Raw genomic sequence first — 26,336 nt, forward strand, 5'->3', positions numbered from 1 at the left:
AGTACAAGCCCGCGTGTTTCCTTGAGTACACCTTAAAGTGAAAGAGTATAAAGTAGTCTAATTAAACTAATATGGGCTTTAATCAAGCAGCAAGTTCCTAAAGACATTGGTTCATTTATTCTACAGGCATATTTTGGAGGCATGCTAAGAGCAAAGCATTATGATAGTCCCTAGAGATAAAAGTGGTTCCTAAGTCAGTAAGTCAAATGGTGCGGAGATAAACAATGTGATGATTGTGAGAATAGAGCTAATGATGGGATTTTGAGTATAAAAAAAAGATATTTTTAAATGATGTTTTTGGTCTTTACCACCCTAATTTAGGCTTTCTGAACTGCTGAGTATTCACATACATGTGAACACTTTCCTGTAGTCCAAACATAGCATTAAATTTGTGTAAATTGTGTGTTTAGGGAACCTATTGCCTTTAAATGCTTTGAAACCAATAAGTCAATCAATATCAACATTAGTTTACATTTACTATTTTCTTGATAATTCATCTTTTAAAATACTGAATATCCTTGGAACTTGGTTTATATCATTTTCAGCTCTTGCTTGTTGCTTTTATGAGATCCATGAGTTTATTCTCAGTACACACGTGAAGGTTACAGAAAACTATATGTGATTTTATCTGGGAAAAATGAGTGACAAGATTTAAAACGGAGGATATCCTCCCCTCCTTCCCCACCACCTCTAGGGGTTCAAACGACTCCTACCAGGGATCTGGAATCTTACCTGGAGGGGGAAAGATGTGCAGGGCCGTCAAGCTGCTCTGGCTCAGGGTTTGCCCCATTGTGACTGCTTTCCAGTATTTCTTCATCCTGAAGTGAAAGAAACGTTGGTAAAATAGTCTGTCTTATTTGGGAGCTCTATGTTTTTCTCTCCCCCAATTTATTTGTTATGTTTGTTTTTGTTTTGAGTTTTCTAGATGGGCACCATGTCCAGTCTCTCATCTTTTTCTTTCTTGGGTTTTTCTCAACCCCTCTGTGGATTTGTTACAGCTTGCCTTTCAGGCTTTCTTTAGAAACATCAAAAATATCTTTCTTTTTTTTAATATATATTAAATTTTTTTATGTTTTTATTTTATTTTTGAGAGAGAGACAGGTGCCAGTGGGGGGGGGGGGCAGAGAGAGAGAGGGAGACACAGGATCTGAAGTAGGCTCCAGGCTCTGAGCTGTTGGCACAGAGCCCGATGCGGGGCTCAAACTCACAGACCGTGAGATAATGACCTGAGCTGAAGTCAGATGCTTAACTGGCTGAGCCACCCAGGTGCCCCAAAAATATCTTTCCCAAAAGCAAGTATCCTTTTTCCTTAATAATGTATGGTCATTAATATTGTACTCCTTCCCCTCCCCAGTTGACTTGCAATAAAGATTCAGAGTTTGAGCTAAAGGGAAGAGTAAAGAGATCATTTGCCTCAATATCTCCATTTTTTTTTCCTTTCGGGGTAAGAAGTCAAGATCTGGAGAAGTTGCAACCTACCCAAGACCAGAAAGTGAGCTTAAAGACAGAGATGAGGTAAGCCCAGAGTCCACTTTTCACAGGCTGGTAATCGCAGGTCCAGTCTATCACACTGCGTCATAAAGCAGGTGGTTCCTCAGGTGTGCAGACTGGTCACCTGGCTCCAAGCCAGCTGCTGATCAGAAACTGTGTTCCACTACCTGTCAGCTCTGAGACCCTGGGCAAGCTCACTGAACCTCTCTGGCTTGATTTCCTCCTCTACAACATGGACCCCATGGCACTATCCACCACAGAGGGCTGTGGCTCTTTTTCAGAATAATATTAGGCCTTTAGTTGTCAAAAAGAGGCAAAACTGCTCATTTTGCTTTCAAGAAAATGCCATTTTAACAAGGAAGCAAATCTGTATAATACTGATAGCAACCAGTGTAGCGTAAAGGTATTGACTAATAACAAACAAGCAGATAATTAGCCAGCATTTGAATTCTTCCTGTTTGCCAAGTTCTGTTTAAATGAATTATTTTACACTGTCATAAAAGGGAAAGATTTTGAAAGGGCCCTCTTGCAAAAGTATTGTTCAAGGAAATTTAATGAGTAAACATAAAGATTCTATGTAAATTAGAGCTGGAAAATGAACAGTTTTCCCCAGACTGAGGAACAGATGAGAAGTCTTATAAACAGGTGAGAGTGATAGGCTCTCAGCTAGTTGTTCACCGTGCAAGAAGAGAGGTCTCTCTCTGGATTAACAGAAAGCAGTCAAGGTGGGTTGTTTTTTTTTTTTAATTATTATGCACAATGCCATCCACAGAAACAGCAATTCAAAAATGCTGAACGAATGAAAGAAAAGCATGGATCTTTGATCTTTTTCATAGATGTCCTCCCAAATCTTGGAGAAATCTTTCCAGAAAGCAAGCTAAAAAATAATGGACTATTTGGGATACAAGTTTTGCATTCAGCTCTAAAATACAAGGGCAATCTTAAATTCCAAGTTCATATTTTGGTTTTTTTTTTTTAAGTTAATTTATTTGAGAGAGAGAGAGAGAGAGAACAGGGGAGGGGCAGAGAGAGAGAGAGAGAGAGAGCGAGAGAGAGGGAGAGAGGGAGAGGGAGAGGGAGAGAGAGAGAGAGAGAGAGAGAGAGAGAGAGAGAGAATCCCAAGCTGACTCCACTTTGACATCTGTGCTGACAGCTTAGAGCCTGGAGCCTGCTTCGGATTCTGTGTTTCCCTCTCTCTCTGTCCCTTCCCCCATTCACACTCTGTGTGTTTCTCTCTCAAAAATAAATAAACATTAAACAATTAAAAATATATAATAGAATCTTCTTTTAAAGTAAGATATCATTTCACTAAGAATCTAAATTTTTAGTTCCCTCTATTACATATATTTGATCAGATACTAGTATAGATTTCTCATTTCAGTCAATATACAGAAGTAAATAGCGGTCCCTGGATTCAAACCAATCTAGTTATTTTTGCCACACTACCAAAGCTCTTTCTTCACATTTTCTATATAATGTTGAACTAATTACTATGGTGGTTAATGTTACATTGCATCCGTTTCTTGTTCCTCCCCTGTGACGTTACTGTGCCTGAAGCACCTGCTGGACTTTGAGCTCTAGCCTTATTTGTCTTTGGATCCTCAACATGTAATATAGGACCTGCATAAAGAGTAACCACCATTACTAACAGAACTTCCTCTTACTGTATATTTGCTACTGTTTATAAAATGAACTGTGCTCTACCCAACTCTTTCGGTCTGTTGTAAGTGTGGTAGACTGTAGGGTCTTTTATTTCATGACAACCTAACGACAAAAAATAACAATGACCCAAGGTGTGTAGGTATGGACTATCATCTTTTACAATGAATGATGATGTCCTACTGATTTATAGACTCAGACAGCTGGTGTCAGGGTAGAGAAAGAGTCCTCTGTCAATCAACTTTGATGAAATATAACACTGTTGCCATTGAGAATGTGACGGGAAGGATCCACAGCAGATCTGGGTACTGCTTTAATAACCTGCAGGGAGGTAGTTAACTATACTGTATACCAAAGTTTTGCTAAGGTTTAGACAGATTAGTTGTGTTCTGATGCAGTAGCTTTCAAAGACTGACCATGCCCCTCAAGAAAAACATCAAAATATACATACATAAATCACATATATTGTGATTTATAATAAGAAATATGTATTTGATCTTGTCCTGTTTTGGGTATAAATCTAAAACTTGTAATTTCCTAAGTGACAGGAGCCATGAAGGTGTCTTTTGTTATGTATAGCAAACCCCTTTCAACCAGACTAGAGTTTATGTTAATAAGGTGACTTTTGGAAAGCACCAAAGGATGGGGACTGGTTGCCAGGAGAACCAACTACGTAATCAGAGGGTTGGAACTTTCAGTTCCCCTGACCACCACCACTTCCAGGAAGGGGAGGGGGGCTGGAGATTGAGTTCAATTACTGATGGCCAATGGTTTAATCTATCATGCCTATGTAATGAAGCCTCCACAAAAGCCCAAAAAGAGAGCCTCTGGGTCTCTGGACATTTGGAGATAGGGGGTGGGTAGTGGCTTGCTCAGAGAGCATAAGAGCTCTATGTCCCTTCCTTATACCTTGCCCTATGCACCTCTTCCATCTGGCCATTCCTGAATTGTATCCTTTTAAGATAAACTGGTAATCTACTAAGTAAAATGTTTCTCTGAGTTCTGTGAGTCACTCTAGCAAATTAATTGAACCCAAGGAGGGGGTCATGGGAAACTGATCTATAGCTGGTCAGTCAGAAGCACCAATGGCAATCTGGACTTTTGAAATGGCCTTTGAAGGGGCTGGGGGAGCAATGTTATAGGACTGAGCCCTTAACTTGTGGGATGTGATGCTATGTCTAGGTAGATAGTGTCAGAATTTAGTTAATTGCTTGGTAATGGTTGAAACACACACACACACACACACACACACACACACACACACACCCCAGACATACATATAACCGATGTGATACACTCTATTTTTATATTAGGCTATCCTTGCTGTATTCTGTTCTTATTTATTTTTAAATGTTGTTAGCCCACCAAATTGAGTTCAACTATCACCACTGTGACCTGTAATTCAAAAACCTCTTACAGAGTGAAAAGAACACAAATTCTTCATGTGAGAGGTAGACTGGGTGGGAATCCCTGATTTACTTTTTATTTAAAAGTGGCCTTGGGCAAGACTTCTCTGCACCTTAATTCTCTCTCTGTAAAAGAGGGCTCACTGTATCTATATCAGAGGGTCGTTGTGGTGATTTGAGATAAGGAATTAAAGTACTTAGCACAAAGAAGACTTGATAAATGGCATTTATGGTTAGCTCTTTAAGATGTACTTTGTGGGGATTAAAATAAGTAAGTAATGTATGTAAACCACCAGGCACACCTGGCCTGCAGTAATTCCTGGGCAGTTCCTACCTGCTCACGTGTAATACAGACCCCCATATTTCTCACTAGGTTGGAGGTGTTGGCCAAGTCACGTAAGCTGCCTGGACATCTATATTCTTCTGTATAAAATGAGGGAGATGTGTAAATTGGCTATGAAACATCCCTCTGTTTATAATATCAAATACCAACATAGGTGCTATTGCTTCCTATTTTGAGATGAAAGCTAAATTGTAGCCAGAGTACTTTGGAGAAGAAAAATTAACATAAGCTTCCTGAAAGCTCTAGAAGGAAGACCACATATTTAAATAAATGCTTGCTTTTTTCCCCAGATATTGGTCCTTTTGTTCCTTTTATCTTAAATAATGGACCAAGAAAATTGACCACAGACCAACCCACCCATTGCTGCTATATTTTTTGTTAGAGATTCCTTAGGAACCCCATTGGATTATAAAATAATGCTTTTTTAAAGCAGAGCAACAAGCTCCTGTGGAATCCTATCCTGTTTCCCTTCAGTCAACCCTGACTCGGAGTTGCCCCTAGGGTGTCTCAAAGAGGGTAACTTTCTCAGCCAGTTGGAGATTTAAAAGGGAATTGACCCATTAGCGACCCTATTAGAGAGCCAATCAGGTGGAAAAGCCCCTCTCCATTTATGTTCATTTTATTCTGAAAAAAAGGGTGGCACTGAAGGCAGGCAGGTTGCCAACTGCCCTGGACACAACATCACTCCCTGTACCCCCATTTCTACTCCAGTCTCTCCTCTTTTCAAAGTGACACCAACCCATATACAGGTTCTCTTAGGAGCACCTTGAATGATGACTTCCTGTGTCCTCTGAACAAACATGTAATCTAATTGATTTGTTTCCTCCATATTTTGAAAAAAGATGTGTTTCAAAACTGGGAAAATAGGCTAAATGCCTAGCTTGAAAGAATTTTATTTAAAAACTTTATTTAAATTTCTCTGGAGAATATATCTTTTTAAAAGTATCAATCAACTTTTTAAAAGTCCCTACAGGCGCCTGGGTGGCGCAGTCGGTTAAGCGTCCGACTTCAGCCAGGTCACGATCTCGCGGTCCGTGAGTTCGAGCCCCGCGTCGGGCTCTGCGCTGGTGGCTCAGAGCCTGGAGCCTGTTTCTGATTCTGTGTCTCCATCTCTCTCTGCCCCTCCCCTGTTCATGCTCTGTCTCTCTCTGTCCCAAAAATAAATAAATGTTGAAAAAAAAATTAAAAAAAAAAATAAAAGTCCCTACATTTTTAAAAAAGTATCAATAGTTGATTTTCAATTGATTATTAAAATATATTTTTTCTTCCCCAAAGGAGAGATAGCAACTAATCTGAACTGAATCAGATTAGTTTTTCCCTGAAGTTAAATGATTTCACTGTATGATTTTAGAGATTTTTGGAAAGCAATTTCAGTTCCAACTTTTTAAAAGTGGTGCTATCTGGTAACTCAAGGTGAAAGTATTGTTTTTTGTATTATCACATTTCTTAAAAAGAGAAGCTACTCTGGTGGCTCAGTCAGTTAAGCATCTGACTCTTGATCTCAGCTCTGGTCTTGATCTCAGGGTCAAGAGTTTGGACCTGCTTGGGCTCCCAATATGAAAGAGAGAGAGAGAGAGAGAGAGAAGCTTCTTGACTTCAGTGTGAGAAAAAAATAAGGCAGATAAGGGGCTGAACCACCCTCTTCGTTTAAACATAAACAGTGATCATTACAAGAAGTATTTAAACATTTTACAGCATTACAAATTCATTATGAAAACCAGAGAAAATCAATGAAGAGGTAGGACAAGTAAGAATTATTGAAAAATGGGGGCGCCTGGGTGGCTGAGTCAGTTAAGCGTCCGATTTTGGCTCAGGTCATGATCTCATGGTCCATGAGTTCGAGCCCCACGTCGGGCTCTGTGCTGACAGCTCAGAGCCTGGAGCCTGCTTCAGATTCTGTGTCTCCCTCTCTCTCTGATGCTCCCCCATTCATGCTCTGTCTCTCTCTGTCTCAAAAATAAATAAACATTAAAAAAAATTAAAAAAAAAAAGAATTATTGAAAAATGATACAATGGTAGGCTGTAGGGGAGGACAGTGGGGAAAAAGGAAAAGGAAAACTCTCCAAAGGCCATTCAACTTCCCGCCTCAGTCCAGGGTGGTCTTACAGACAAAGTCCCAGAGAGAAAAACGTTAGCCTTCAGAAGGGATAGCTATGCCTTTTCCTCTCCATTGCTGGAACTGCTGGGGAAAAGGTGAACCCGTCTTTTTTTTTCCCCCCAGATTCAGTAGGTTCTGACATAGAGAATAGGAAGAACTTTTGAAAAACAGGAACCCCTTAGAGATCTATCCTGGGAACAGATTTCTAGCTGGCTTGTCTGCCCTGTTTGCTCTATCTCACCGACCTTTTCCAGCACATCTTCCTACTCTTCATTGCCTGAAGAAGCCACTCACTGCCTTTGGATAATAGGGCAGTCAGGGCAGTCTTTTTTTTTTTTTAAATGGCAAGTATTTCCAGAAGAGTCAAGGAACTGTCAGTCACTCATTATCCATGCATTGCTATGAACTACCTCATTCAGATATTCTCCTGCCTCTAGTCCAGATCAGCTACATTGGGAGGGGGCTTCCAAGAGGGAGAGGAGAGGAGAGGAAGGTTTTAGCACATTTTATAGACTAATGCCCTTTGGAGAAGGGCAGGCTTGAGGAGACATGCATGAGTAGTCCTGAGGCTTTGTGGAAATGGGAAATGATTAGAGAAAGATAGGGGAATGGGTCCCAAAAGCAAACTTCTCCTATTTCAAAAATTTTCCAGGATCTCTTTTATCTAAGGTCTTGAATTTCCCAGCTAGTTTTGTTAGTAATTAGTTCAATGTTCTCAATAGTTAAATTGGTTTTTAAAGGATGGACTAAAGCTAAACAATGTGTATAATATTTTGTTTATGGGAAGAGTGTCTTCTTAAAAAACTGTAACATTGTTTTAACAATGATTTACAAGTCTGTAGTTCTGTTTAAAATATCCAGAAATTGAGAAACATGTTGCAAGATACCTTTCTTCCATTCCCAAACCGAGAAAATGTGAAGGAAATAAGTGTGTCAAGGACATTGAAAAGAAGTTGCCCATATATCCTGAATTTTCTCAAGCTGTTTCTTTTTAATTTTTTTTAAGGTTTATTTATTTTGAGGGAGAGAGAATACGTGTGCATGGGAATGGGTGAGAGGCAGACATAGAGGAAGAGAAAGAATCCCAAGCAGGCTCTTCACTGTTAGCACAGAGCCCAGCGTGGGACTTGATCTTATGAGCTGTGAGATCATGAACTGAGTGGAAATCAAGAGTTGGGCAAAATCAAGAGTGGGGCGCTTAACTGACTGAGCCACCCAGGCACCCCTCAAGCTGTTTGATTTCATATGATTTTAACCTCAATGCATAAATGTCAGGGTAACTTAATTTGTATATGTCTGTAAATCTTAACTCACGAATAAAACCAAAAGTTTGTAAAGTGCTTTATTAGACCAATCTTTGGTCCCTAACCTAGTTCACAAATAATTTCCACATAACTTTAAGGCCAGTTGGTTGACTCTTATTGGTGGGAAGGGGGATGGGCTACAGCTAATAGAAAGAAAAGGCATGGGTTGCTGTTGCAGATCTATAAAACCCTACAGATGTTGGACTCAGCCTTCATAAGTCCTCACTTCCTACTGTTCCTTCTGTGTGCTCTATATTAGTCAACAAATTCATCCAATGAGGAATCCAAGATGGAAACCCCAAAGTATTTTCAATATCTTCTTTCTTTTCCCTGTCTATTAAATAATCTCTTCTCTTTCTTCTCTGCTTTGATCTACTCCTTCATCCATCACACTTTCTCTGACAGTCTAGTGTATTCTAGGCACTGGGAAGAATATCTAGATTGACAGATATAAGCTCTGCCCATCTACCTTTCTCTGTCATTAGTAGGCTCTCAACATTAGAGTCTCATCTAGACTGTAACAGCTGCTGGCAGCTGGTCTGCCTGCCTGCCTTCCAGTGTACTCTTCATTGTCATACCAGAGTCATCTTTCTAATACATAGGTGCCCTTCCTGGCAACAACTCCTAACCAAAGCCTTCGGCAACCTGTTTTCGTCTACCTGTCTATTTTTCTCAAACCACTCCCAGAAGAGCCTATGCCCCTTCAGACTTCTGACACTTTATATCCTTCCCCATCTTTACTTCCCTTCTCCATCTTATCTACCTTTCAAAGTTGTATTTATTTTTCAAAGTTAAATTCAAATGCCATCTCCTCTGTAAAAATATCCCCAATCTCCTAATTATGAACTGTTGTGTCTTCTGCCATCTAACATGTTATATTCCTTTTCCTGGAGGTATGCCATTTTAGTCTACATTATAAATTACTGGAAATACGTTATTTCCTTCATGAAACTTGTAAGTTCCTTAAGTTTAGGCCCCAATGTTAGAATTATTTCTGTACGACCTATGGCAATTGCTTTGAGATCTATTAAATGAAGTTGAATAGGATGCCCAGATTGGACCAATCAAATATTTTAGTCATCTCAGTTTTTTATTTGTCAAAGAGCAAAGTCAACAGTGGCCTTCACTGTTATTATCTTCTTTGTCATATAGCTCTCTCAGTGAAAATACATTCTCATAGACTAATATAATCATGCCTTCACTTCACTAAGTATTGGACTCTATATTAGCCTAAGAGATCCACATCCACCTTAATGAGTTCTCCTTTAACCCAAGTCTTCATGACCTATAAATATAGCTTCTAAGCCAGTGCGACCCAAAAATGCAATCTTTATACCACCTGCATTCTAGTTACCAAATTAAAATTTTTTTTTAATTTAAAAGTTAAAACTTCAGATTCCTGGGGGCACTCAGTAGGTTAAGTTTCCAACTCTTGATTTCATCTCAGATCATGATATCATGGTTTGTGGGATGGAGCCCCACATCGGGCTTTGTGCCGACAGCACAGAGCCTGCTTGGGACTCTCTCTCTCCGTCTCTTCTGCCCCTCCCCCACTCATATTCTCTCTCACTCTCTCTCTCAAAACAAATAAATAAACTTTTCATTTTGTTTTCTTTCTAGCCCTACTGAATCAGAATCTATGAGGGTAGAGCTTGAGAATCTGCATTATTAATAAGCTTCTCAGGGCTGCAATATATAGGAAACTTTGACAACCTTGGTTCTAGAAATTCTTCAGAAAGCTTGGTTGGGGGCTGCCTCAAGGATTTGGTGGATTCTCTGAATGACTAGACTTTGAACATCATAGAGGATGAATACTGAAATGAGCTTATAAGTTCATACAGTTCTCCTGTTGAGAATCAGAAAGGTAAATGATAACTGTGGGTGTGAGAAAGCAAGGAACAGAATTGGGGCCTGATCTGCTATCATTGAGCAAAACGGTATACATTCAAGATTAGGAGAAGCTATTCCATTTAAGACCCGAATCTGACCTTCCTTCAGCTTCTTTTCAACTTTTACACAGAATATGCTATTTATAAACATGGGATTAAGTGGGAAACTAAAATTACCGAGACCCTGCTATATGTCAGGCATAATGCTAATCAATACTTTCCATATATTTCTCATTTTTAAAAATTTTCTATTTTTATTTTGTTGACATTATTATCACTATTATTTTTTAAAATGTTTATTTATTTATTTTTGAAAGAGAGAGAGAGAACAAGTGGGGGAGGGACAGACAGAGAGGGAGACACAGAATCTGAAGCAGGCTCCAGGCTGAGCTAACAGCCCTAACCCACGAACCCCGAACATAGAGCTCGAACCCATGAACCATGAGATGATGACCTGAGCCAAAGGTGGACACCCAACCGACTGAGCCACCCAAGCACCCCTTATTCTTATTCTTACTGTTATTATTGTTATTATTATTATTGAAGTTATATATTTCTCCTTTAATCAACCACCTGTGAGATTACTTTATCCCCATTTTGCAGAAGAGGAAATTTAGAATATGAGAGATTAAGTAAACTGGTAGTTAGGTAAACTAAGTAGCTAACAGATTATAAATAAATAGACTGAAGTTAGATGTTAGTGACTGTTAGATTAAATAAACTGCATGCTTCAAAACCCAGTTCCACCATTTACTGGTTGTGTGACCGTTATGGAAACTCAACCTCTCAGAGTCTCCACAGCATCATGGATAAAACAAGGGAAACATCACCTTCCTCATCATCTTCCTCAAGATACTGAGAATTTGTAATGAAACCAGGTACATACAGCACGCAGTACAATGTGTTAGCAACCCTTCCCTCATCTCTCCATTCTGTAACTTACAGCCTTGGCTTTTTTTTTTTCTTTAATTTTTATGAAGGAGGCTGTTTGCTTGCAAGCCTAAAAGCATCTCTGCTACTAGGGGCACCTGTGTGGCTCAGTTGGTTAAGTGCCTGACTCTTGATTTCAGCCCAGGTCATGATCTCACAACTCATGAGATGGATAGTACAGAGCCTGCTTGGGATTCTCTCTCTCACTCTCTCCCGTTCTCTCTGCCCCTCCCCTGCCCATGCTCTCTCTCCCTCAAAATATATAAATAAAGTTTTTAAAAGTTAAAAAAAAAAAAAGGCCTCTGCTACTTTAAGCCCCTTTAACAGGTGTCCAGGAGCATTGTTTGTTAGTGCTCACAGCCAGTAGCTCTCTGCCTTTATCCTGAGCGTTCACATTCATGAAAAAGGAATTTTCATCAGCCTTTGGCTTCTTTCTAGCTCCAAAGAGGCTGTGATATAAAAGCAGCTCCAGTGAGTCATGCTTTCAGCTTCCAGCTGGTGACGTAAAAAACCTGAACTAGCCTCATCACCACTGCCAGCAACCACAGCGAATCTCCTCCACTGACAGGCTTTCCTAGACCACATTAACAAGTCTAGCACATGGCCGCACAGCTGCCAGATGGCCCTGAGAGCCTCAGCCAGCTTGTCAAGTTTAACTTAGTTCCTTGTAAGAGGTAAAGTAAGGATCACCCCACCAGAGAAGATGAAATGCCTTTTTTGGAAACGAGTTTTCTGATGATGATAAATTCATATCATGATTTTGTTGCATGATTTTGTTGTAGTGAGTATCAGTGACTCTAGTGCATCATAACCAGTTTTGGTTTATAGCTTTTTTTTTTTTTTTTTTTGCCTGTGAGCATTTACCCTTGAGGGCAAAGAAGGGCATTTTTCACAATGTTACAATTTGCACTGTGGTTTCATTTTATCTTTGAGGTCTAGGCCTAAGGTCAAAAGGATGTCAGAATTGTCACTAGAGTCAGATGCTATCCATCTTGGTCATTTCTCCTAGACAGTGGTCACAAAACACATGAAGAAATGATTGTTCTTGACGTAAGTCAACCTCTGTGTCCCCCTTCTAATAAACCATGGATCACACAGACATGAATCTAAACCTTTTTTTTTTTTAAGTTTATTTATTTATTTTGAGAGAAAGAGAACCAGCATGGAAGGGGCAAAGAGAGAGGGGGGCAGAGGATCTGAAGCAGGCTCTGTGCTGAGAGCAGAGAGCCTGATGCGGGGCTCAAACTCACAAACTGTAAGATCATGACCTGAGCCAAATTCAGACGCTTAACCAACTGAGCCACCCAGGCGCCCCTAAACTTTTTTCCCTAACCTGTCTTCTTTTCCTACTAGTTTTCTTACATATTTTGAAATGATGATTTCCCTGGTTTTATTACCTACCTTGTCAAATGCCAATTGCATTTATTGGTCTTGAATTGAATTTTAAGTCTAGCATTTGGGGATTTAGTTCATAAATCCTCTTCCTTCCTACTCATGTTGTTCACAACTGTATAGATTCTGCTCATACTCTTGGTGTTTAGAAGCAGAAGTCTGACCAGCTTCTGTTTGCCCAAACTGAGGAAGTCTGGCAGCCTGTTTCTACCCTGCTTCCTCCACTGCCTTGACTGTTAACATGCATATTGTTGCAGGAAAAGCCCTTCATTAAATACACAAACAAGGCAACAGTAAGGAAAAACAACAACAAAATCCCAGGATAATTGTAAAATGGAATTGTGCTGGCTTCCTAGTACCTATGCTGTTGGCGATCTGCCTAAACACAAGGGGGGCAGCCTCCTGGCAGGATGTGCTTGGAGTCTGGATTAAATAAATAGCACAACCAAAAAAGAAGAAACGAAAAGTCTGGTGGTCAGAGATTCTTGGATTCTACTTAACATTTCCCAACCCTATAGGCTTCTGATTCTTCCCCTTCCCTATAGTTCCTGCATTGTCTATTTTTACTAACATATGAAATCGAAGTAAATAATAAATGTAGCTTATGGTTTCTTCTTAAATATCTTCAGGTCTTCCCTGAGAAAAGGTGCTTTATGCTTACTGACTATATTTCCTTTTCTTCCCCAACAAATTAAACAATAGCACTCATTTTTATTGTTCACAATTGTTGAAATAATTCACCCTAATTTGGATTCTTTTATACGAGAACCTCCATGTACACACAACTCCTATGGCATCTTTATAAAGTGTGTAGGCCATAAATATGTTGTCTCAATATGGGCAGAGAAAATCACAGAGTTATGAGGTAAGTTCAAATCACATTGTGTGTTAATGCCAACAGCATATGAGTTCAGGGGCTGGATCTGGGCTTTGGTACACCTGCCACAGCTCTCACCTTCAGAGATAAAAGTCTGTGAAGCCCAGGTACAGAAAAGGGTAGAATGATGCTCACTTTTAAAGTTGATCACAGTTAAACCCTTTTTACGTCACTAAGTAATTCCACAGACTTCATGGATGTCAAGTCTGGCGAAGTCTCATTACAGTTGCCCATTTAAAAAAAAATTGCTGGGGTGCCTGGGTGGCTTAATCGGTGTAGTGGCCAACTTTGACTCAGGTCATGATCTCACCATTCATGGGTTCGAGCCCCGTGTCGGGCTCTGTGCTGACAGTTCAGAGCCTGGTGCCTGCTTCAGATTCTGTGTCTCCCCCTCTTTCTGCCCCTCCCCTGCTCATGCTCTATCTTTCAACACTGAATAAAAGTTAAAAAAAATTTTTTTAATTTGCTATTTACTCTTTCAAATGGCTGATCATGACTGTGTGAAACTGCAAACGGTTTCCTAACTCTGGAAGATATGGTAATGCAATTCCTCCAACCACACGGGATTCCGAAACAGCTGTAGCAATGTCCTAATCTGCCCCAAATACAAAAGATGACTAAACAGAAGAATGCAGCTTTCTCTTTCTAAGAAAAGTCAGCTGGGAACTCTACTTCCTACATTGTTTTTGCTTCTAGGAAGAAAAGTCTGAGACCTGCTTTCTGCCTGACTTCATAATGGTCAGTGGGGTCCTATATTCAGACACATTAGGCACAGATGATGGACCCAAACTGTGTGAGCCCATGGTCTACTGGCCTCTGTTTTCAGAACCATTCCATCAGCTAGATACTCATTTTTAGTGAGCCAGAAGAAAAGGGACCCCTTCTAGGGCTGCTTTTGCAGCAACATATATTCACAATTCATTGTATTTGGGTATTTAAATATAATGTTACTTTACAATTATACAGTGCTTGGCAATTTTCAAATATTTGTTTGCTGCTAAAAATTAGTTTCAGACAACAGCTGTTGTTATCCCCATTTTTACAGAGGAGAAACCAAGGTTTAGAGAGGTCATGTTACATAGATGTAAGTCTGCTTGATTGCAAAGCTCATGCTTTTTTTTCCCCTTAACTTTTACTTTGAAATAATTATGGATTCACATAAGGTTGCAAAGAAATACAGGGAAGTCTCGTGTACCCTTCCCCCAAATTCCTCCAATATTGATATCTTCCATAACTAGAGCATAGTATTAAAAGCAAGAACATGATGCTTGCACAATCTACAGAGCCTATTTAGAGTTCGCCAGTTAGACATGCACGTGTGTATGTGTAGCTCTATGAAATTTTGTCTTTTTTTGTACATAAACCACACACTTCTACCAATTTTAAATACTAAGTCAGAATATAGGAAAGACCAAAATGACTTTTCCCTCAATAACATAGTATCTCCCAAGAATTCCATTCATGGCCAGACAGTTTTTCTACTCACAATTAAGAAGAAAGAAATCCCACAAAACCTCAGCTCTTGAGAGCACTAATCTGTGCTACATGCCTTTATGGACACATCTTTTGGGGTTGGGTTAGGGGAATCTGATTTATTGGTAATTATGGCAGCAATATTCTTTCATATCAGAAATTTTTATCCATAAAGAGAAAGATGATCTTACCTTGACTTCAAGTTTAGTTTTATCATCTTTTTCTACTGTCCCTGTACAAGGTTCCTCAGATGTTCTCTGAAGAGGAGCTAGAAAAACAAAGAAAACCTGCCATTAATTTGTCAACTCAGCTTATGAATAACTCAGTATATAGCCTGGCTTGGACAAGCACCTGGACTGTGTGGGGCCAACTGATTAACAAAGCTTAACTGAGCTGCTGTGGTGATTTGTGAGGTGGGAGATGAAATTGAAGGTGAAGGAGAGAGCAGAAAAGAAATAGTTCTTGACCCCAGGCATTTAACATTTGATTCAAAGAGACAAAAGTCACACACAACATCACATGAAACATCAAACCACAATAAATCAGTAAATACAATGTGGTGAAAACGATAGAGTTTCCATCATTCCCATTTTTAAGTCTCCATAAAAAGGTCACTTTCTTCATGAAGTCTTCCTGGACATTAAAACTTTATAGATTCTTGACTCATTCGGCTAGGCATCTGACTCAGTTCCGGTCATGATCTCACAGTTCGTGAGTTCAAGCCCTGCATTGGGCTCTCTGCTGTCAGCACAGAGCCCTCTTTAAATCCTCTCTCTCCCTCTCTCCCTGTCCCTCCCCTGCTTGCTCACTCTCTCTCTCTTTCTTTAGCATTTATCTTTGTACTGTATAATATTGCAGTTGATGTTGTTTTGGATTAAAAGACCAGATTCAATTGCAAATACCACATTCATTGGATATATATTTTTTCATTATAGAGGTAGTTAATTTGTGCTTATCATCGACAATTTTTGAAAAATACTGAAATCTTACCACTTAAACACAACCAGTTGGTATATTTCCTTATAGTCTTCTTTAAAATGTTTTCTCCCTCTCTCTCTCTCTCCACATACATACCCACACACACCCACCCCACACCCACACTCACATAATCATACTATGATTATATAAGTGGATGTCTATGCCTGCCCAGCCAGAAATTGTTGCTAATCTACCATTTGGATTCCAGAACTGATGGAACTGCATTTGTTAGTGGATGAGACAACCATGGGAAAAATCGGTTAGCTCAGTCAGGACAGAACTGGGCTATCTTGCTCTTGTTCTCTTCTCTCTGTCACTCCGTCACCCTCCCCTCCTTTCCACAGAGCTCTTGGACACCTGGGAGACATCCTTTCTTCAGGCTCCAAGGCCATTTGGCAGTAAGAATGGGACTTGTGGAGGAGAAGCCCTGGTTAGGCCTTGAGGCTTTCTCACCCAGCTTTGCCAGAAGGCTGCACTGGGGATGATGGCTACAAGGCTAATAAATAAGTGGTACTTCGAGTTCTTGTCACTGTCAACAACCTTGTGTGTAGAGTTCCCCTGGAAAACTCACAGGATACATGTGATTAACCCAGGACAGAATTTGAGCACTTCTAGGTCCTATGGCCAAAATACCATCCATCTAATGCCCCCAATATATCGCCCTGATTCTTATCTGTGGTGAACTTATCTGTGGTAAACTGTGGCCTTCAGAGGTTCCTCCCAACCCCAGGTTCTGTGAGTCAACTGGAATCCGCTTGGGCTTTCTATGGATTTTTCACAGATATTATTGAAATCTGTAGTGAAGTACACTGTTTGCTGCTCCTGGTTCTATAACCACTGAAGAAAATTCATAACAATGAACACTCCTTTGGGCTCCTCACTCTCTGCAGGATCCCTGTAAGCTGAGTGATTGCAGGCATAATAACTGGATGCTAGAAGCGCATAATACATTATATTCGGCAACCCCCACGGCTGAGGAGTACCTGCCCTTAACAATGTAAGTAAAGTGCTGAGGGTAAAGGCAGGGGCAAGGAGCCACACTGCCGGCATTCGAGTCTTGCTATTCCTTGTCCAAGACACATATTATCAGAGTAATCTCTGTGCCTCACCACCTTCGTCTATAAAATGTGAAATAATGAGAAAGCCTACAGTATAGGGTTGTTATGAGGCTTAATGAGTTAATATATGCCAAGTGTTTAGATCATGGTAAACAGTAAATTTTAGCTATGATTACAGCCACAAAAGAATTTTTTCACGTTCCTTATAAACTTCGGAGAAGTTAAATATTGTAACCAAGGCACCCGGCTAACAAGAGTCACAGTCAAGATTCCAGCTCCCTCGCATTCCTTACACTGTGAAATGTAATGATTTATCTTGGAACAGACACAGTTACTAAGGAATCAGACAAATGTGTCTGAAAATCCTATTAGTGATTTGGTTGAATCCCTACTCAGTGGTTACTATCCAAAACAAAAGTGCAGAATTGTTCTGCAGAATGAGCAAGTTGCCAGGTCAGTGATATCCATTCAGACATGACAAAGTCTGTTTACCCTAGAAGGGTCACTGTCTTTTATGAAATCTTATGTTTGAAAAAGAAAGAGAAGCAAGCTGTCATTCTCACTTTATTTGCTTATAACAAACATATATCCTTTAAAACAATGACAGAGGAAAAAAATCATAGAAGTGAGCATAATTTAGTTTTGGGAAAAAGCCCTAGATGAGAAGTAAGGAGAGCCAAGTCCTGTTTCTAGCTATCCCAAAAGATGACTCCATGTGTGTGAGTGTCTGTTTGTGTCAGCAGGATGTGTGCAAAAGTATGTTGAGTGTGCATATGCATTTATGTCTATGAGTGTGTGTGTATGTGTGTGCACACAGAAAATTCAAGAAATAAATGCACCAAACTGTTGTCAAGACTTGCTTCTAAAACGTGGAATATGTGACAGGAGACAGAGGAGTGTAAATCATACTAAATGGAGAATTATCAGAAGACCCCATAATTTTCAGATAAATAGAAACAAAAAGGATTTGTTGCCAGAAGACCTGCACAACAAGAAATGCTATAGGTTCTTCAGCCTGGAGAGAAATGACACAAAATGATGATTCAGATCTACAGTAAGGAGAGGTCGGCGGCAAGATGGCGGCTTAGGAGGACGCTGGGCTCACCGCACGTCCTGCTGATCACTTAGATTCCATCTACATCTGCCTAAATAACCCAGAAAACCGCCAGAGGATTAGCAGAACGGAGTCGCCGGAGCCAAACGCAGACGAGAGGCCCACGGAAGAGGGTAGGAAGGGCGGCGAGGCGGTGCGCGCTCCACGGACTGGCGGGAGGGAGCCGGGGCGGAGGGGCGGCTCGCCGGCCAAGCACAGCCACCGAGTCTGGCTTGCAAAAGTGGAGGGGCCTGACGGACTGTGTTCCCACAACAAGCGCGACTTAGCGTCTGGGAGGTCATAAGTTAACAGCTCTGCTCGGAAAGCGGGAAGGCTGGAGGACAAAGGGAGGGAGAGCTGCTGAGCCCCCTGACAACAGAGCTCAGTTTGGTGGGGAACAAAGGCGCTCGCCAGCGCCATCTCCCCCGCCCATCCCCCAGACAAAATCCCAAAGAGAACCTGTTCCTGCCGGGGAACTTGCTCGCTCCACGCAAACACCCAACTCTGCGCTTCGGCGGAGCCAAACCTCCGGCAGCGGATCTGACTCCCTCCCGCTGCCACAGGGCCCCTCCTGAAGTGGATCACCTAAGGAGAAGCGATCTAAGCCTGCCCCTCCTGCCCCCAAGCACCTTGCCTACCCACCCCAGCTAATACGCCAGATCCCCAGCATCACAAGCCTGGCACGGTGCAAGTAGCCCAGACGAGCCACACCACCCCACAGTGAATCCCGCCCCTAGGAGAGGGGAAGAGAAGGCACACACCAGTCTGACCGTGGCCCCAGCGGTGGGCTGGGGGCAGACATCAGGTCTGACTGCGGCCCCGCCCACCAACTCCAGTTATACACTACAGCACAGGGGAAGTGCCCTGCAGGTCCGCACCACTCCAGGGACTATCCAAAATGACCAAGCGGAAGAACTCCCCTCAGAAGAATCTCCAGGAAATAACAACAGCTAATGAGCTGATCAAAAAGGATTTAAATAATATAACAGAAAGTGAATTTAGAATAATAGTCATAAAATTAATCGCTGGGCTTGAAAACAGTATACAGGACAGCAGAGAATCTCTCGCTACAGAGATCAAGGGACTAAGGAACAGTCACGAGGAGCTGAAAAACGCTTTAAACGAAATGCATAACAAAATGGAAACCACCACAGCTCGGCTTGAAGAGGCAGAGGAGAGAATAGGTGAACTAGAAGATAAAGTTATGGAAAAAGAGGAAGCTGAGAAAAAGAGAGATAAAAAAATCCAGGAGTATGAGGGGAAAATTAGAGAATTAAGTGATACACTAAAAAGAAATAATATACGCATAATTGGTATCCCAGAGGAGGAAGAGAGAGGGAAAGGTGCTGAAGGGGTACTTGAAGAAATAATAGCTGAGAACTTCCCTGAACTGGGGAAGGAAAAAGGCATTGAAATCCAAGAGGCACAGAGAACTCCCTTCAGACGTAACTTGAATCGATCTTCTGCACGACATATCATAGTGAAACTGGCAAAATACAAGGATAAAGAGAAAATTCTGAAAGCAGCAAGGGGTAAACGTGCCCTCACATATAAAGGGAGACCTATAAGACTCGTGACTGATCTCTCTTTTGAAACTTGGCAGGCCAGAAAGAATTGGCACGAGATTTTCAGGGTGCTAGACAGAAAAAATATGCAGCCGAGAATCCTTTATCCAGCAAGTCTGTCATTTAGAATAGAAGGAGAGATAAAGGTCTTCCCAAACAAACAAAAACTGAAGGAATTTGTCACCACTAAACCAGCCCTACAAGAGATCCTAAGGGGGACCCTGTGAGACAAAGTCCCAGAGACATCACTACAAGCATAAAACATACAGACATCACAATGACTCTAAACCCGTATCTTTCTATAATAACACTGAATGTAAATGGATTAAATGCGCCAACCAAAAGACATAGGGTATCAGAATGGATAAAAAAACAAGACCCATCTATTTGCTGTCTACAAGAGACTCATTTTAGACCTGAGGACACCTTTAGATTGAGAGTGAGGGGATGGAGAACTATTTATCATGCGACTGGAAGCCAAAAGAAAGCTGGAGTAGCCATACTTATATCAGACAAACTAGACTTTCAATTAAAGGCTGTAACAAGAGATGAAGAAGGACATTATATAATAGTTACAGGGTCTATCCATCAGGAAGAGCTAACAATTATAAATGTCTATGCACCGAATACCGGAGCCCCCAAATATATAAAACAATTACTCATAAACATAAGCAACCTTATTGATAAGAATGTGGTAATTGCAGGGGACTTTAATACACCACTTACAGAAATGGATAGATCATCTAGACACACGGTCAATAAAGAAACCAGGGCCCTGAATGAGACATTGGATCAGATGGACTTGACAGATATATTTAGAACTCTGCATCCCAAAGCAACAGAATATACTTTCTTCTCGAGTGCACATGGAACATTCTCCAAGATAGATCATATACTGGGTCACAAAACAGCCCTTCATAAGTTTACAAGAATTGAAATTATACCATGCTTACTTTCAGACCACAATGCTATGAAGCTTGAAATCAACCACAGAAAAAAGTCTGGAAAACCTCCAAAAGCATGGAGGTTAAAGAACACCCTACTAACGAATGAGTGGGTCAACCAGGCAATTAGAGAAGAAATTAAAAAATATATGGAAACAAATGAAAATGAAAATACAACAATCCAAACGCTTTGGGACGCAGCAAAGGCAGTCCTGAGAGGAAAATACATTGCAATCCAGGCCTATCTCAAGAAACAGATCTACAGTAAGGAATAAAAAGAACACTGGAAATGCCTGAATAAGAGAGTAGATGTAAAAGACTATATATATAAAATATAACAGACTATACAGAAGAATATACCACAGAGCATGGAAGGAAGCATATGGAGCTATAATGTTGCAAATTTCCTATATTTTACATAAGATGCTATAATATTAGCTCTAAGTAGACTGTGATAAATGAACATAATAATCTCTAAGGAAAATATCTGGGAAAAACAATGCAAAGAGGTATGCTAAAAAGCCAATAAAGGAATTAAAACAGAACACTAAAAATATTTGCTAACGCAAAAGAAAGTAGGAAAGGAGGAACAAAGGAATAAAAAAAATGAGACAATAAACAACAAATAACAAAATTATAGTTCTAAATCCAACTATATCAATAATTATATTGTATGAAAATGGACTAAATACTCCAATTAGAAGGCAGAGGTTAACAGAATGTATTAAAAAGTCAAGACCCAGGTGTCTGGGTGGCTCAGTTAGTTAAGCATCTGACTTAGGCTCAGGTCATGATCTTGCAGTCCAGGAGGTCCAGCCCTACATCTGGCTCTGTGCTGACAGCTCAGAGCCTGGAGCCTGCTTCGGATTCTGTATCTCCCTCTCTCTCTGCCCCTCTCCTGCTTATTCTCTCTCTCTCTCTCTCTCTCTCTCTCTCTCTCTCTCTCTCTCTCCCTCTCCCTCTCAAAAATAAATAAATGAAAAAAAAATTTTAAGCCAAGACCCAATTATATGCTGCCTATAAGAGATATACTTTAAAAACAAGGAAACAGAAGAAAGGAAAAAATATATCATGCAAACACTAAGCACAAGAAAACTGGAATGCTATATTAGTATCAGACAAAATAGACTTCAGGACAAGGAGTATTACTAAAGGAGGGAAGGAGAGATATTTCCTAATTATAAAAGGGCCAATATATCTGGAAGACATAACAATTATCAACATGTAAGTGCTTAATAACAGTTTCAAAATACATGAAGTAAAGAATGATATACATATCATATCCAAGAGCAGTTTATCCTAGGAATGTACAATTGTTTTAATATTTGAAAACAAATCATTGCAATCCACCACATTAACAAATAAAGGAGAAAAACTATATGATTACTTCAATATATGCACCAAAAAGAGCATCTGAAAAAGTCAACAATCATTCATGATGAAAATTCTCATCAAATGAGGGAGAGAAGGGAACTTCCTCTATTTGGTAAAAGGCATCTGTGAAAAACTTACTGTTAACATCACACTTTAAGGTAAAAAATGAATTATTTCCCCTAATACTGGGAAAAGACAAGGTTGTCTGCTCTCACCCCTTCTATTTAACATTGTACTGGAGGTCTTAGCCATTATAATAAGGCAAAGGAAAAAAGCATGAAGTTTGAAACAGAAGAGGCAGAATGTCCCAAATCACAGACGACCTGATTGTATTTTATGCAGAAATATATTATTATTGATAGTTATATATGGTAAGTTCCATTTACTATACACTTAAAAAAAACCATGAAATGGCTAAGACCTCTATACTCAAAACTACTATACTGCCAAATACTATATGATCTCACTCAGATGTGCAATTTAAGAAACAAAATAAATGAGCAAAGGGAGAAGAAAAAGAGAGAGAGGGAGGCAAACCAAGAAACAGACTGTTAACCATAGAGAACAAACTGATGGTCATCAGAGGAGAGAAGGTGGAGACGTGGGGGTTAAATACATGACGGGGATTAAGGTGTGCACTTGTGATGAGCACCAAGTGTTACATGGAAGTGTTGAATCACTATATTGTACACCTGAAACTAATATCATGCTTTATGTTAACTAATTGGAATTTAAATAAAAACTTTTTAAAAAGCACACCAAAAACAAAAACAAAAAAATACTATACTGCCAAGAGAAATTAAAGTAGACCTACATAAATGGAAAGTTAACAACATTTATGAATTGGAAGACTCAATATTGGTAAGACAACAGTTCTCTCCAAATTGATCTCTAAAATGAGTGCAACCTCAAGCATAATCTCAGCAGAAATTGAAACGTGCTTCTAAAACTTAAATGTGAGGCATCCGGGTGGCTTAGTCCGTTAAGTAGCAGACTTTAAAAAAAAATTTTTTTAACATTATTTTTGAGAGGCAGAGCATGAGTAGGGGAGGGGCACAGAGAGAGGGAGACACAGAATCTGAAGCAGGCTCCAGGCTCTGAGCTGTCAGAACAGAGCCTGATGCGGAGCTCAAAACCATGAATGGTGAGATCATGACCTGAGCCAAAGTCAGACACTTGACCAACTGAGCCACCCAGGTGCCCCTAAGGGGCAGGCTCTTGATTTTGGCTCAGGTCACGATCTCATGTTTTGTGAGTTCGAGCCCTGCATCAGGCTCTGTGCTGACAGTGCAGAGACTGCTTGGGATCCTCTCTCTCCCTCTCTCTTTGCCCCCACCACCTGCTTGCTCTCTCTCTCTCTCTCTCTCAAAATAAATAAAATAAACATTAAAAAATAAAATAAAATTTATGTGGAAATAAAAACAATCTAAAACAGACAAAATAGTCTTGAAAAAGAACAAAGTTAGAAGATGTACCCTACCTGATCCCAAGGCTTACTAGTAAGCTATAGTAATGAAGACCATGCAGGATGGGTGTAAGGACTTACCTATTGTTTTAATCTTTCCAAACTTTACCACTCCATTGCTAATAGAATCTTATAAGCATTTTAAAGGTCCTTAATGAAGACTATTTTATGCTGATGTTGTTTGCACATGTATATTATTCCTCTTCTAGACTGTGAGGTCTCCTTGTATCCAGGCACTCAGTTTTTTTACCTAACTCTATAAAGTCTTCAATGCCTGTACTATTCCACATCTGTAGTTTATTTTAAATAATATTTGTCGGGGCGCCTGGGTGGCGCAGTCGGTTAAGCGTCCGACTTCAGCCAGGTCACGATCTCGCGGTCCGGAAGTTCGAGCCCCGCGTCGGGCTCTGGGCTGATGGCTCAGAGCCTGGAGCCTGTTTCTGATTCTGTGTCTCCCTCTCTCTCTGCCCCTCCCCCATTCATGCTCTGTCTCTCTCTGTCCCAAAAATAAATAAACGTTGGGAAAAAAAAATTAAAAAAAAAAATATTTGTCAAAACAACAACCATTATGCATCTTAAGCAATCACAATCTCAACCCTCATGAGCACTGATGAAACATAAAGGCACGAAGCTTCCTCTCCAAATAACCTACCCAAGGTGGAGGGCTGGCTGGTTTTCGATGACACCCATTTTGGGGAAGACTCAGGATGAGGGGCCACGGGTTGCACCGGGCGAGTCTGTCTGGCTGCCAGTTTCATCAGACTCATTTGCCTCTTGTGAAATATTTCCTGCACATCACCCAGCTTCTGTAGGACTTCCTGGGCTTTGGCCTGCAGGAACAAAAGCAAATCATGACCAGGTCACTCTGCACTGAGTCTGAGGACATGAAGCATTCCCTTTCTCTTGTCTTCCCCTCCTCCTCCAACCCCACCTCCTTCAGGTGACCCTTCCATCCATATGCAAATCATTGCACAACTTGCCTTGCACCAGAATTATGCTTCTAAGAGTCTGAATCTCTCACCTTATGGGCAATGATCATATCCTTTTCACCACCATATCTCCATGCCTAGAACACTGCCCAACACAGAGTAGTGCTCAGTAAATATATATTGAGTAGATAAATGTTCACTAAGCCATGTCCATTAATAGTAGAAGAGGATAGGGGCACCTGGGTGGCTTAGTCTGTTAAGCTTCCAACTTTGCTTCCCGTCATGATCTCATGATTCCTGAGTTTGAGCCCTATATCAGGCTTACTACTGTCCGCACAGATCCTGCTTGGGATTCTCTGTTCCCCTCTCTCTCTCTGCCCCTCCCCCAATTGCACTTTCTCAAAAATAAATAAAACATTTTAATAAAAAAGAATGAAAATAGTGGAAGAGGATGCCATAGACTATGAATGAAGGGCATCAGGCCACTTTTCTAAACAGGAGGATTTCAAAATAAGAGGTGTATCCTGAATAAAAGCCCTGATGGAGAAAAGAGTTGAAGTGTTCTGGAGGAAAGAGTTGGCTACATCCTGAGGCAGGATCAAGGGAACCACCCAAGGATAAACATTTAAATTTTATTCTGTATGACCCCTTCTCTATAAGTAGTAAAGAAATAAACTGAAAAAAAAATTAGGGGAAAGATGAAACTCACAGACATTCCCATAACTGACTATATGCTCTAAGAGGTTCAAAAGAACTAAAAACAAGACTTGGAGGTCTCCGAGTTTCATCAAGGCCTAAATTCTGCAAAATACGTTTCTTCTGGCCTTGCTTCCAGTATGACATCCCTCCAGCTCTGGTGGGTCAAGGGAAGTGGGTAGTCTTTGTCATGACATCCGTCTCCTGTATGATTTAAACCACCAAAGAAAGGACCCAGAATTAGAAGAACTCCACCACCACAAGCCTTCCAGAGTGCCTAATTCTGAAAGTACAGACTCAGCACACTCAGGGAGGAGGTTGCCACATTTTGCAACTGGAATAGTACATTTGTCTTTTTTGTTTGTTTGTTTTTTTAAATGCTTATTTATTTTTGAGAGAGATAGGGTGTGAGAGGAAGAGGCTCAGAGAGAGAGAGGGAGACACAGAATCTGAAGCAGGCTCCAGGCTCTGAGCTGTCAGCACAGAGCTTGATGCAGGGCTTGAACTTACGAAGTCTTGAACTCATGATCTGATGGCTCAGGTCAGAGCCAAAATCGGACGCTTCACCGACTGAGCCATCCAGGCACGCTTACATTTGTCTTTTTTATTCTGGGCCATCTTCTGAGGGAGAGAGCCAAGAGCCCTGAGGGAGGACTGGCACATCAGCTATGGAACAACTGTGGCCTCAGAGTCCTGTCAAGGCTGATGTCTACTCCAAGGTCTAGTGCCGGTCTTACTCCTTGTAGGGTGTAAAATGTGGCTGGTCTGAGTTGAGCTGTGCTCAGTGTAAAATACACACTGGATTTTGAAGACATAGTATGAAAAAAAGAATGTAAAATATCTCATTATTAACTTTGATATTGACTATATATTGAAACAATATTTTGGACATATGTTAAACAAGACATTATTAAAGTTGATTTCACTAGTTTCTTTTTGCTTTTTTAAATGTGGCTACTAGAAAATCTTAAGTCACGTAGAGAGCTTGAGTTATATTTCTATTCAACAGTGCTGGTCTAGACTAGGGATCAGCAAAATTTTTCTGTAAAGGACCAAACAGTAAATATTTCAGGCTTTGCACACTGGTCTCTGTTACAACTACTGACCTCTGCTATTGTACCATAAAAGCTGTCATAGATAATATATACTACATAAATGAATGAGTGTGGCTGTGCTCTGATGAAACTTTATTTCTAAAAGTAAGTGGCAAGCAGCTTTGGCCCACAGGCAGTAGTTTGCTGACCCCCAATCTAAATTAAGGTGGGGCTTGTGTTTAAAAGGTCTCTTCAGAGAACGTGTGACTGGCCTCAGGAAGCTTGCTGTACAGTGGACTGGAGGTTCTGACAACACAGCTATGAGTCCAGATCCCAAA

The 26,336-nt window shown here is 40.5% G+C and overlaps 1 protein-coding gene across 1 annotated transcript in view; it reads right to left on the reverse strand.

The window, feature by feature from the left end:
• The window catches only part of MCF2L2 (MCF.2 cell line derived transforming sequence-like 2), a 272,800-nt gene that overhangs the window by 99,725 nt on the left and 146,739 nt on the right, over positions 1-26,336 (reverse strand). Inside the window, exons 13-15 of the mRNA XM_047875619.1 lie at positions 23,992-24,169; positions 15,054-15,130; positions 733-818 (exon numbers count right to left, since the gene is read on the reverse strand). Of these exons, the coding sequence (XP_047731575.1) occupies positions 733-818; positions 15,054-15,130; positions 23,992-24,169 (341 nt within the window). The remainder of the gene's footprint in view (positions 1-732; positions 819-15,053; positions 15,131-23,991; positions 24,170-26,336) is intronic.

The sequence above is a fragment of the Prionailurus viverrinus genome, chromosome C2 (assembly GCF_022837055.1).
Source record: "Prionailurus viverrinus isolate Anna chromosome C2, UM_Priviv_1.0, whole genome shotgun sequence".
Taxonomy (NCBI): Eukaryota; Metazoa; Chordata; class Mammalia; order Carnivora; family Felidae; genus Prionailurus; species Prionailurus viverrinus.